The following is a 12,968-nucleotide window of genomic DNA, read 5'->3' as shown; positions in this document are numbered from 1 at the left end:
GCAACTCGTCCTTATGTTTATGGGAAAGTGAGGAAGAATCTTTAATACAGTCCAAAGTTTGGTTTTTGCTTTGTTATTTTTTTTATTTAGGCCTACAATCAAGTCTTTAGTTTTATTTTGTTGTATAAGTCATATTCACCTGCAGACTGTATTAACCTGCACCCACCTCTCCCATCGGATTGCACTCCCCATTGGGTCAGAACTGAAGTCAGGCTGGCACCACAGTTGCTGTCACTGTGCCACACCTGGGCCAGCACCCTCATCGCCACGACATGACATCACCAACACACCAAAACACAACGCAGAGTGCCTTGACGGGAGGGTCCCAGGGCTAGCGTGCCCTGTCCACTGGAGTTATCAGCAGGAAGCATCATATAGCCAGGGTTAAATAAATATTTATTTATTAGTAGAAGCCCTATGCCTTTATTATTTAGAAATATAACCAATAATTTTATATTTAGATTGATTCCCCCTCTAACCTATTTCTCAAGTGTACTCTTTCATCTCCAGTACTCCACTGCTGTCCGTTGGCCAAGTCTCACCCAAGTTAGCGTGTCTGGTAATGCATCGCATCATGTCTTGTCGAATCCTACTGCATCGCAAAAGGGGTCAATCACATCGCAATAGTAGATGCTTCATATGTACCTTTAATGTATCGGGTCGTTGATACATTAGTGAGAAGTGTATCGTATCGCCTCAGAAGTGGAGATGCACATCCCTAATACATATACATGTTATATACTTGCCTATTAACATGTAATATGTAATTATATGGTTAAAGTTTTGATAATAATAAGAAACCTGGTTTGAAGTAGATGTTCTTTTGACAGGTACAGTATATTTAATGTAAAGGTTCTGGAAATTCAATACTTAAAAATGTGAAGAGTGCAAGTATGCATATATGCATTACCTAACGACAATATATCTTTGTAACACTGTGACTTAACAGAAACACTGAACTCTCTCCATAACACTAAATTCCTTTTTCTAGTAAATCTTTTCTTGAAGTAAGGGTGATTAATTGACATTACATCTAAGACGGACATGAGTCAGTATTAGTACACATAGAGTAATATATATATATATATATATATATATATATATATATATATATATATATATATATATATATATATATATTTTTTTTTTTTTTTTTACTACATAATATAAAGTATACGTATAATCCGCGTTATTAATATTCAATTATCACATTGGTAAGACAGAAAAACCAGATCGAAGACTTATGGTTTGTTTTCCAAATGATTGCCAGAATATGATACTGATGTTAAGGAAACTATTACTGTTGTTTAAATAGACAAACAAACAAACCCATACAGAGAATATCTTGCGTCTTTAAGCTACTGTCTATAGTAGCTCTGTATCTACTGATGGTGGAGAGCCGATCTGCAGTTGTGATCTAGAATTTTGCGACGTTTACATGACGAGGAGACGTTAGAGCCTCCGTTTTAACCATTTTAATACATCGTCTAATACATCGGATGTAAGGGCTTTCACCTTAATGGTGACATCACCGAGTTCACGTAAAAGGTACGCAAAAACAAATAAAATAAAACTCGCATGAAAGGAACTTTATTCCCTCAGGGCCTGTCAAGGTTAAATGGCTTTCTTTTTACCATATTTATGTATTATTCATTCATTCATTTATTTATTTATTATCCTAGGATTAAAATAATCCTGCAACGCATCGCCTTGTTAAACCTTTAACATATCATATGCGGTATTTGGGTATGCGGTAATTCACATCAAATAATGTATTTTCCCCTTAAGATCCAGGTAACGTTAACTGGTAAATGTCAAACAAGCATCGTATGCCAGTACACACCAGTCCCGTCTCCATCCCCTAGTCCTTTCAGCATTAGTTTGTTTCTAGGTAACCTAACAGCCCATTTCATATCTCAACATAATACGCGTTCGGCGATTTTTCTGCAAAACGCCGATCTAAATACAGAATTCATTGTGATCCTGAAGGATGTAAAAAGGGCAGGCATACGGAGCATAGTGTTAAAGATGACTTGCTATATACCGGGTGCACCGTCACCCGTCTGCAGCAAGTCCCGGACATATTCACCGATTACGTTCTGTAAACAACAAGACACGGTCGTGTCTGCAGAATACCGAATTAAATGCATGTCCTAGATTGCCGAGTCTGCTACGGATTAGTAAATGATTACTAAGACTTACTCGGGCCGCCATTTTCGTATGTGCCGATGCCACTGCAGTCAGCGCTGAATGACTCGGCTCCCCGCACGGATCACTGACAGCGAATAGCGGACAGTCTGCGCATGCGCGTCACGACCAACCGGCAAACCATTGCACACAGACAAAATGGTTATAAAACACGCTCATAATAATTAGACATCTATTTTTTTCTGGTTCGGGTGCTTGCTTTTCGCTGAATCTTTTTTTTCTGGTGTTCACAGGTCCAGATATGTATATATTATTCATGAAATGCGATTTACAGCTTCTTCACCTTTACTGCAATTCTTTCACCTCTTACCGCGTTCCCTACAGGGGCGGTTTGGGTGGGTGAGTGGGGGTGGGGGTGCAGCGGGGCCAGTGCCCCCATAAATAACATCGTAAATGCCCCCCCATTAAATGCGTATGCTACTTGAAAATATACTTGAAATAAATGTGTTATTATTATTTACATTTATATGTGGGCTTCAGTTTTCTGCGCAGGGAACTGGCGAAACACAAACGTAAGCACATTTTTTGACATTTTTTGATGGCGCAAGGGGCCGGGTGGTAGAGTCAATTCAATTAGTGAAAAGTGTAATTATGTAAAGGCGTAAGGGTGAGTTGCATATTTGTAAAAACTGTAAAATGTAACTGCAAAAAACTGCATCAATAACTCGAAGGTTTAAAAAAAAATGTCTTGCTTCTACTGCTGGCAGTGTAGTGTAATTCATATTTGCTTCAGTAAGGTCAAATACATGTTGAAATGGTCTAAAATTGCCACTGACTAATAATATACAAAACAAAACACGTGAAAAGCCATATTTTGAGAGAGCCAAAATTAGATTATCAATTTAAATTATATTTTCCCATTTTAAGGTAGTGATCAAAATAAAGCTTAATCTAACTGAAATTTAAAATGAATATCACTTTAACAAAAATGACCGAAATACGACCTTAATCAGAATATAACAATAATAATTAAAAACTATCTGTTATAAGCAGATGTTTATATATGTACATAAGTGGTTTCAAAAGGTTTCATTTGGTTCGAGGGGTAAATTGTACTGAAGGTAAATTACAAGCTGTAATCCCAGGTGTACCGGAAGACCATGGATACCCTGGCAGATGTTGGGGGTCTACCACTTTATAGGGGCCAATGAATACAAAAAGCAAACAAAAAAAAAACAATAATTTATATGTTTCACCCTTGTGAAAAGCATCCTGATGCAAATTTATAAATTTCAAAATTAGTCGCATGCAAAACTGAAAGTGTATTATTTCACACGATAATAAACACTTTAAATGAGTACCAGTAAAGCAAAGGACTTAGGGCGAGGTTAACTATTTACATAAATACCATGCCACTGTATTTGACATTTGTAATATTTACATAAGTTACGCATTTAGTCTGTATGCAATTCTTTGTCAAATTAACTCCCTGCCTTTATTTATGGCCACAGTATTGCCTTTTTTAGCAATTACATCTTTGTATTTTTCATACAACTCCATCAGCAGCATTTGTTCTGTGGCGGAAAGAAACACTGCTCTCGTTTTACACACTTTCCAACTCATTCGATCGATCTATCGTTAACCCATTCATTAGGGCTTTTTAAATAACCCAGGTGTGGGCATTAAGTGAGACTTAGCAAGTCTGTCTTGTATGAGCCTTGAATAGTTAAAGCTGAACTGCATTAGTGGAACTATGGAATATTATTTAGCACTATACAACGTAGAATATAATCATTATGATATTATTAAAAAGCATGCCAAATACCCATGATGTAATCATTACAATGTAATCATTATGATGTAATCAACACAATGTAATCAATTGAGTATGTATTTGCACCTCGTGTTAGCCTCAAAGTTTCTGGTAGCCATTTTATGTTAGCCCTGAATGTATGAACATCCACCTTTATTAGTGTATACCTTATCACTATGTTGAAGGACAAATATATTATCAACCCTCTAGTTAGACAATGTGCAACAAGCTGAAGCTGCCAAAGTTTGCTACTGAAGGAAGGGATTCACCTGAGTTCACCAAAAGTTCATGGCTGAACATTTTTAAAAAACCAAGTAGAGATGGTCATGCCACCATTATGTTCAGCTGAGGGACCAAAAAGTAAAAGAAATGATTGACAAACTTATCACCTAGGGGTGTGGATCAAGGGAGAAAACAATGATTGTGAATGGTTGAAGGAATGATGATGCTCAAGTGGCAAGATATTGTTAAACGATAAGAACTTGTATAAAAATTGGTGTAACACATATTGGAGACACTTGCAAGTGTCCGTCCTTGGTTGTAACCTCATTGTTGCAATAAAGACTGAATTTGGATCTACGTGAGCGGCTTCTGACTTCTGATTTGGCGGGGAAGGAAAAAACCACAACATAAAGATCGGAGAAGAGACCTGGGGAGGCGACCACCTGGCGGAAAACCGGGAGACACCCGTCTGCATCAAAGGGGCGCCCTAATGGTAGGTAAGGAAAGGTTTTTATCATTGCTTAAAAGAATAGGGAAATAGAATAGGGAGATGGAGACGGGGGTGACATACGCCGCCAGGCAGAGCCTCCCGGTAAGGACACTCGCCGACTAAAAGAACTAAGGAAAGGAGAGAGCCGCTTGTGTAGTATTCAATGTGCCCAGTGTGTGTGGTGTGAGAGAAATCCCTACCAGAAGGGTCACGTGTGGATATTGCCCCAGAGAAAAGAGCCTGAAAGAGGGGATAGTTTAATGTGAGGGTTTGGGACACTGCCTCAAGGCACAGAGGCCTTGAAGGTTTTAATAGTGATTAGTAATAAAGGTAATGCCCTGAGAGAGGGCCACTGTGCTGCAGGTTCTTGAATCAGTGTGAGTTGGAGACATCGCCCTAAGAGAGGGGGGTCTCCTTGTTTTGATAAAGTAAAGGTTAGGTTGCCCTAAGGGAGGGGCCCATGATTTTAAGTTGTGGGGAAACGTGCTGTTACGTCGTGATGCAAAGATATTGTTAAGTTGCAAAGGAATTGTTGTAAGCAAAGGTTCTGTTGAGCTGCAAACAAAATTATTGGTAAAGTAATAAGGCCAAAGACAACCTAAGTATTAAAAGTTGTGCCGATTTTAAAGGTCTGCTGGATCAGACTGGTTGTGTTAAGAAAGGTACGCTGAGAAAAAAAGAGCCCGAAGAGCCTTTAGTTTAATGGGAAAATATTATGCGGAAGTGGGGAAAATGGCCATATACTGTATGCAATTTTGGGCTGAATCAGAGGAAGAGCATATATATATTTGACGGATAAGTTGAGTGTCAAGGTGTATAAAGCAGAAATTAATACCCTAGAGGTGAGAAAGGTTAAGACTAAAATTGGAAGGGACCAAGTTAGCAGAGGGCCTGGACAAGGCATCTGTGCATTTCCATAGAAAGTCACTAACAGTAGTGGAAGTGCGGGTAGGTGAGTTTAGAACTTTGACAAATCTTAAAATAACGGTGAAATGTTGTGATTAGAAGATGGCCACCATCATATCAAAGTCAGTACCCGTTAGCGGAAGCCCCCCCTCCTTCTAACAAGGGTCTGTTTCCACTAATAGAGGGGAAGATGGAGTTCAGAGGTGAGGTAACACAGAAGGATGAAGCAAGTAGAGAGCAGAAAGAAAGGGCAGGTTGTTTTGATGGGTACAGGGAAGTTAGTGCCATGCTGCGGCAGGTGGTAACGGAAGGCCAGGTATGTGGGTCTGAGAAAGAAAGGAGTGAGATAAAGGAGGGGTACGAAGCAAGTGGTAGTAATGCAGAAGGGCTGATGCATCTGCTGGACACCCCTAACCCTCCATCTAAAGGATGGAGTCAGTTTCAGGAGAGGGAGATAGACACAGAGAGTGAGGAAGGAGTAGAGGAAGATAATGTAGATCATAGAATAGTGAGAAGCAGGAGGGCTGTGAAGCCCCCCACCAGGTACACTCCGATGCTTCCGCTGATGGTGAAAGGAACACAGACACAGTATGTGCCGTGGGCAGGACAGAATCTGGAGGGCCTGATTCTCAGACTCCCAGTTCTGGCAGAAGGGGCCAGAAAGTGGATAAAAGCATTTGAGGAGGAAACTATGGGTCGGCTCCTGGCAATAGGGGACATAAAGGAGGGGGAGAGCCCAGCTGCCTATCTGCAAACTCCCGAAAAGCGGTGGCGCACTGAGACGGAGCAGGACCTGCAGAATCCGGCATTCAGAGGTCTGTACCGGAGGGCACTGCAGGACGCGCTCCCTAAGCCAGTGAGAAGCAGGCTAAGGCAGGTTGTGGGGCTCATTACTATGCCTGAGGAGCAGTACCGTGAGCAGCTGATCCATACTATTGACTTGTACTGAGAGGAGGAGGACTCTGCTAAAGAGCTTGAGAGGGAACTGAAAAAGAAATTGAATCAGATGCAGCTGGAAATGCTGACCGCCAAAAAGAAAAAAGTCCAGGCACCAGTGCTAATACACTTAGCAGGGGAACACCAAAGAGAAGGCCTTGCCGAGTTGCAGAACATCCCAGCAGTTAATGTAGCAGACATGTGGACCTCCTTGAACATGGACACATACCTTGCCATTACATGTTATTTCATCACACTGGAGGTGAAGCTGTCTACTGTTCTTTTGGGGGTCAGAAAGTTTCCCCAAACCCACACAGCAGTTCGCCTTGGATCGACTCTGGTCATTCTGTTCCAAATGCAAAGGAGGTCAAATCCAGGGCTAGAATAGGTGGGTGCTGCAGGAACTGCAGGGCAAGGGGGCGCTGCTGGGAATGCAGGGCACGGACCCGAGGGAGAAGTGAATAGGGAAGGGGGCAGCGGAGGGCCGAGGTCGGGGCTGGAAATGAGCTGGGGTCGGAGCAGAAGCCGACGGGGTGATGGCTGCAGGTGAGTGGCAGGCAGGAACCAGAAACTACAGTGAGCGAGGCTGGGCTGGGACCTCTGGAGACGGATGAAGCTCAACAGGACGGGTGGATCTGGGACATGCTTCGGAAAACTCGCACCACATCGCCGTAACCTCCTGGGCCCAGTTTTTCAAAAAATTTTATCTGGATCAAATTGGTCCAGATTTGGAAATTTCATGTTTTGCTATCCAGGATTAACTGATCTATCTTACTTTTATGACAGTTTTTTAAAGGAACATTGGGTTGGATCACTGTGATACAAATATCAAATTTCAGGATTACCAAATCCTGTTTACCATAGCCTTAAATGGAACCAACAGTGTAGCCTACTGGCTTAGCAAAAAAACAACAGGTAGGCAAAATACCAGTGGCCACAAGTAGCCATTGTTTGTTTTAATTGTAAGAAACAGAAACACTGCAAAAAAAAAACAAAAACAAAAAAACCTTTTACATTTTTGTAGTTTGTTCTAATGTTAAATAACAAAACAAAAACAATACTGTCAAAAAGTCAAAAATCACTTACAGGACAGACACCAATGTTCTTACATAATGAAGGACACACCGGACATGCAATTAGAGATGCAATTGTGAGAAATTACTTTTCCTATTAAATGACTAAAGGAGTATATCTGTTGTGGTCATTGTCATTAATATACTGTGGAATTATAGAGCTATGAGCAACAGTGACATTTATTTGACATCTGATAGCTTTGATATTAATTTGTTGTTGTTGTTTACCATATCTCAATATCATTATATGTGACATGCTTCATATAGGCTTCAAATATGAAGGAATTTATATATCATCAGTAACCATTAAGTTTGTGATCATTCACTTAAAAAAAAATTTATATATATATTTTATTTGGTTTATTTTGGATGAGAAGAGTGAGTCTTCTACCCACGGATCGAAGTAGTGCGGCTGCCTTGGGGATCTCCCCTACCACTGGTGTGTTGCATCTCATTTGACAAGTTTGTGGGAGGGAGATGTATGCCTCCACCTGAATGCAGTTTGGTTTCCATGGCAAAAGCAACTTGCAGGATCCCCTTCTCCAAGACACCCAGGGAAAACATCCACCGGGTGGAGGTTGGCTTGAAAGCCGTGAGAAAGTTAGGTGAGTCCAGTCATTCTATTGTGTTCCAAACACAAAGAAGGCAGGAGCAGGCATGAGGGCAAGACAATGAGGGGTTTATTAAAGCAACGTGAACAGGGCAAATATACATAGACCATGTGGGACCAGACAAAAGGCAAAACTGGCAATAGGGGAACCACTGGAGCACACACTAGGGCATTGTCAAAGACTGGAATGGGGAGCACAGAGCTGGGAGGCACTCTTATACACCACTCACGAGGAGCACACGAGAGGCATCTGGTGTGAATCACACGAGGGATGAAACGAAAGGGAAGACAAATGAGCTACAGGAGAGAAAGAGATGGGCAGAGATGCAGGGCATGACACATCAAGCCACTGGAGATGTCTGAGGAACAGAAGGGGTCCAGGGTAGCTAAACAATGTGTATAAATAATTTTTATAATATAAAAAATAATCTGAGTGAAAGAGAGAAGAAGGGAGTAGGACGAGCGGCCGAAGATGGATGAATTGATGGATTGATTTCTGAATATAATTTTTTTAGTAATAGAAAGGATTACTGATCTGTCTTTGGCTACGATGCTGGACCCCAGATTTAAAGAACTGGTGTTCAGGAATGTCAGCTGCACTCGGGCAACTGTGGAAAGGCTGCCAAGAGAATTCATTCCAGCATCACAGCAGTAATCAGTACCTTCTGTAAGATCTGGTTCTCAGCTCAACAGTAAGTGGATCTCTGGGGTAGGCTTGACCATAATGTGGATGCACAACAGCAAGTGACCAGTGCAACGGTTAGCGCTATTGCAGAAGTCCAAAGGTAAAGTTCTCTATTTATTCTATGCATTTATTCTTTGGGAATGCGTTTCATAAAATGACATTTCTCTTTCCGTTTGTGTAGGCATGCCAAAGATTCACACATTCCAAGGTCAGAGGACCCATTGACTTACTGGGCTGCTCACAAGGCTGTTTAAAGCTGTAAAAAGTTGCCATGCAACACCTATGCACACCTGCATCAACTATGACTTGGAAAAAGGATCTTCTATTAGGCTGGTGAAAGTGTCAGCCAGAAGAAAAATCACTTGAACCCTAGCATAGTTGAACAAGTACAGTTTTTAAATAAGAACCTATTGTACCCCCCATACCACAAACACAGATTTATATATTTATTGCTAATCTCTCACCAACATTCTCCTTTCACATGGAAGATGAATATTAAGATGAATATTAATTATTTTTTAATAAACAACCTCACACACATTCATTTACATATTTTCATAGGTAGTATTTCCATAAACATTTAATTGTCCTCACATTTGTTGCACATATTGCATGAACAAACATAAAGTAGTGTACCTCTTTCCTTTGCAGTTTTAAGGAAATGGCTGCTGTTTTTTTTATTTACCACTAGATGTCACTGTGCTAATTGTTTTCAAGCTTTGAATCTTTTTACGACACAACCAGGAAGGTGCTTCAAAAGATTCACAAGGCTGCGTCCTCCCATCTCCATGAAATTTACATCACTCACCCTGTGCATGGACCATAACAGCACACAGAAAACTGAAATATGAATTGACCTAAGAGCAATGACAGTGACTGCAGTGGGCAATTATGCTCCCTGCTCTGTTTAAATAAGGATGCGATACATTACCACTTGGCTCAGAGCCACAGAGCAGACTCAGCTGCATGATTACTAATCGGGAACAGGTATGACAAGTGTCTAATTTGTTGTAGAAGTTTGGGTTTTGTGGGGATAAGTGTGTGTTTTTGTGTTTATAATTTTTAAAAATATAGCCTTTTGTTTATTTGTATCTCACTTGTGTGCTTTGTCAGACCCGTTTCCCCTTCGCTTTCTGTTATGGCTTTTACCCCTAGATGGGTTGCAACAATCCAAAACTGTACAGGGAAATCTGCATGCTGATATATTCCACTGCATCTTGACCAGGAGATAATAAATAGAGTTCAGTGTTTTGCTAACTACAACCTGTGATTGTGGTGGTAAAATCAGCTCACTGTAATAATATTCACGCAGCTCTCTTTTACCAATATTAAATAGGATGCTATATTATCACAAGTCATGACTAGCTGTTGAGCTAGAAGGCTAAACTGGATTGGGGGATGGTTAACTTTAGCTGTTACTAGCCAACTATCTTGCAAAACAAACTGCCTATATTTTCATACACATTTGAAAAAGAGATTGATGCTCTGCGAACAACTTCAACAACACACTACTGCAAAAGAGTTGTGTGTGTGGGTGTGTACCTGCTCTTGTGATCTTTGGAAGAAACTAATGCCATAGGGAAGGGGGGCATAAATAATATTAAAAATAGCAATAAAATAAAAACCTTACTATGGTCCTAAGCTCTCATTGCAGTGACTGGATATTCCACAAGCACAGCAGCATTCAGTGCTAAAAGCTGAGAAATGTCCAGGTGTCCAGACTCCACAGTGGAACATGGAAGTGTTACCAGCAAAGAACAATGGAATGGGGAGGGGATTCCAAAATGCAAAGTGCACCCCCAAAATTCCACCTTCTTATAAGTTGGGGTCACATTCTACTATTAATTGGTGTCATGTGAGTAGGCGCGCCCAATCAGATACCTTCACATCACCACACTAGCATACCCTGGGTCCATGTAACTCTTCTCCTTCTGAATTTTATTTTTTATTATCCAAGTTGGAAATGTACAAAACCTAATCAAGTTGTTGCTTTCGGAAGTAGGACTTTATAGTGGGAAACAGAAAATGGGAGATTGAAATTCTGTACTACTGCCATTACAAATAATTGGGAAGTTTGCTCAAAAGAATCCTTGGATGACTATTTATCCATCGTCCAGTTGCTCCTTGAATCTTCATCAGATTCGCAAGGAGGTTGGGAATATAGTGGGCAGCACAGAGCACAAAGGTCCACCCTGGACATTATGACAGTCCATTGCAGGGCGCATACAGAATCATACATTACAGGAACTGCAGAGACAGCAATTATCCTAACTGCATGTATTTGGACTGCAGGAAGAAACCTGTGCAGCACAATAACATGTGAAACAAACCCCCCATAACCTGGGGGAGGGGGATAAAAGCATTAATGCTACCCACTTAGCCACTACTTTTTCATAGTATTATGAAATATGTAGACTAAATGTGTAGAAATGCCAAGTGCCAATTGCATTAAAGGGGCCTTAATACAAACTGACAATTAATGCTTGCCTGTGTTTTTAGAGCTTCAGCAAGTCTTACACCTGGAAGCCTCTTGTTATTGTTTTGTCTTTCGCCATAATTAGCCACTATTTTTAGTCTAGAAAGAACATACTGCAGCATATAATGGCCATGATGACAGGGTAGCGGCAAGAATCTTAAGTCAATAAATAATAATAATGTAGCTGATAGGTTTTGACTGTGCAGACACTGTCTGGCCAACTTTAAGCCTAACTCTAAGAACACAATAATAGAGTTCCCAGAAACACAAGCCCCTCATATAGTCCTTGATATATCTCATTATCTGATGTGGAATTTGAGTTAGATAAACACAAAACTGCTACATTATTTGTTAATGATTTCATTTTTTCCATTTTGGACATTGTCTTCTTGCAGTCCAAGGACATGTCTGTAGACTAATTGGTATCTCTAAATTGCCCATAGAGTATGATTGTGTATGTGCCCTACAATAGAGAGCACATACACAGGGTGTCTCCCAGCCTCCTGCTACCTGGGAAAGACTTTACGCCTCCCTGTGACCAGGATAAGTGATCAGAAGATGGATGAATGTTCAGTGTAATAAGTGCTATTGAAAGAAACAGCACTAATACACTTCCAGCTGGTGCACTTTATGTTCTGTAGCACAACAATGGGCATTTATAGTTTACAGTTTATCCATCCATCCATCCATCCTTTTTCTGCTGCTTATCCGGGGTCAGGTCACAGGGGCAGCAGTCTAAGCAGGGAGGTTTACAGCTTATTCCGGCATGGAAAATACAACACGTGCATGAAATACATACACAGGATCACCAGTATAATCAATAAATATTTTATTGACATGTTTATACAGATTTTAATACTTTATTCCAAGTATATATTCATGAAAATTGTATAGTGCAAATTAGTGAGTCAGATTATTCAAAAACCAGCAACATTTACTCTATCAAAAAAGGCAAATCTTTGCTCAGAATTTTTTTTAACCAAAGGTGAAGTTTGCCTGTAAAGAACGAAAAACAGAGTCTAAACACTCAGTTAACTGAATCAATAGAATGTGTGAAATTTAAAACATCATTGTAAAGACTTTTAAATGCTGTAAGATATTGGTTGACATCACCATATTTCTACAATAGGTATTTTGCTGTGCTTGAATGAACCATGGTGGCAAAGACCTTTTATTATTCTTAAATTATCCATTGTACTGCATGTTGCACATTTTTTCCACAGATGATTTTTTGGTTAATCATTTTCTCGTCATTTCCTATCTTAAACTATTCACAGTTTAGCTTCAAAGACACCATGTTATTGTAAATCAACATAAATATAGCTAAAGTGGCAGAGTGCTGTCTAAGAATATTATTTTCTGAAATTTGTTTTTGTGGTTTTAATTAACCAAACCATTTCATTTTGTTCCCTTACCACCAAATAGATTATTTGAATATTTTGCTATATTGCTCAAATTATTCCCGAAGACAAATGTATAGATATACAGACAAATGTATCTTTATAAATTATTCTGGAAGGCATCATAAGGTATACAGGCCACAGCTTCATTTTAACCATAGTGACTAAAATCTTTTTCATCCAGTAGCTTATATATATATATATATGGT

The 12,968-nt window shown here is 40.0% G+C and overlaps 1 protein-coding gene across 3 annotated transcripts in view; it reads right to left on the bottom strand.

Moving 5' to 3' along the window:
* The window catches only part of LOC111859762 (vesicle-fusing ATPase-like), a 44,566-nt gene extending 42,258 nt beyond the window's left edge, over positions 1 to 2,308 (bottom strand). Inside the window, exon 1 of one of the 3 annotated variants that reach the window (XM_023842732.2) lies at positions 2,203 to 2,308. In XM_023842732.2, coding sequence (XP_023698500.1) covers positions 2,203 to 2,214 — 12 coding nt within the window. In that variant the 5' untranslated portion in view covers positions 2,215 to 2,308. The remainder of the gene's footprint in view (positions 1 to 2,202) is intronic. The other 2 variants (XM_023842731.2, XM_023842733.2) reach the window with 2 other exon arrangements.
* Positions 2,309 to 12,968: the final 10,660 nt, after the last annotated feature.

This window comes from Paramormyrops kingsleyae, chromosome 22 (assembly GCF_048594095.1).
Source record: "Paramormyrops kingsleyae isolate MSU_618 chromosome 22, PKINGS_0.4, whole genome shotgun sequence".
Classification (NCBI taxonomy): Eukaryota; Metazoa; Chordata; class Actinopteri; order Osteoglossiformes; family Mormyridae; genus Paramormyrops; species Paramormyrops kingsleyae.
The sequence above is the reverse complement of the archived record's forward strand: the minus strand, read 5'-3'. Positions and strand labels throughout refer to the sequence as shown.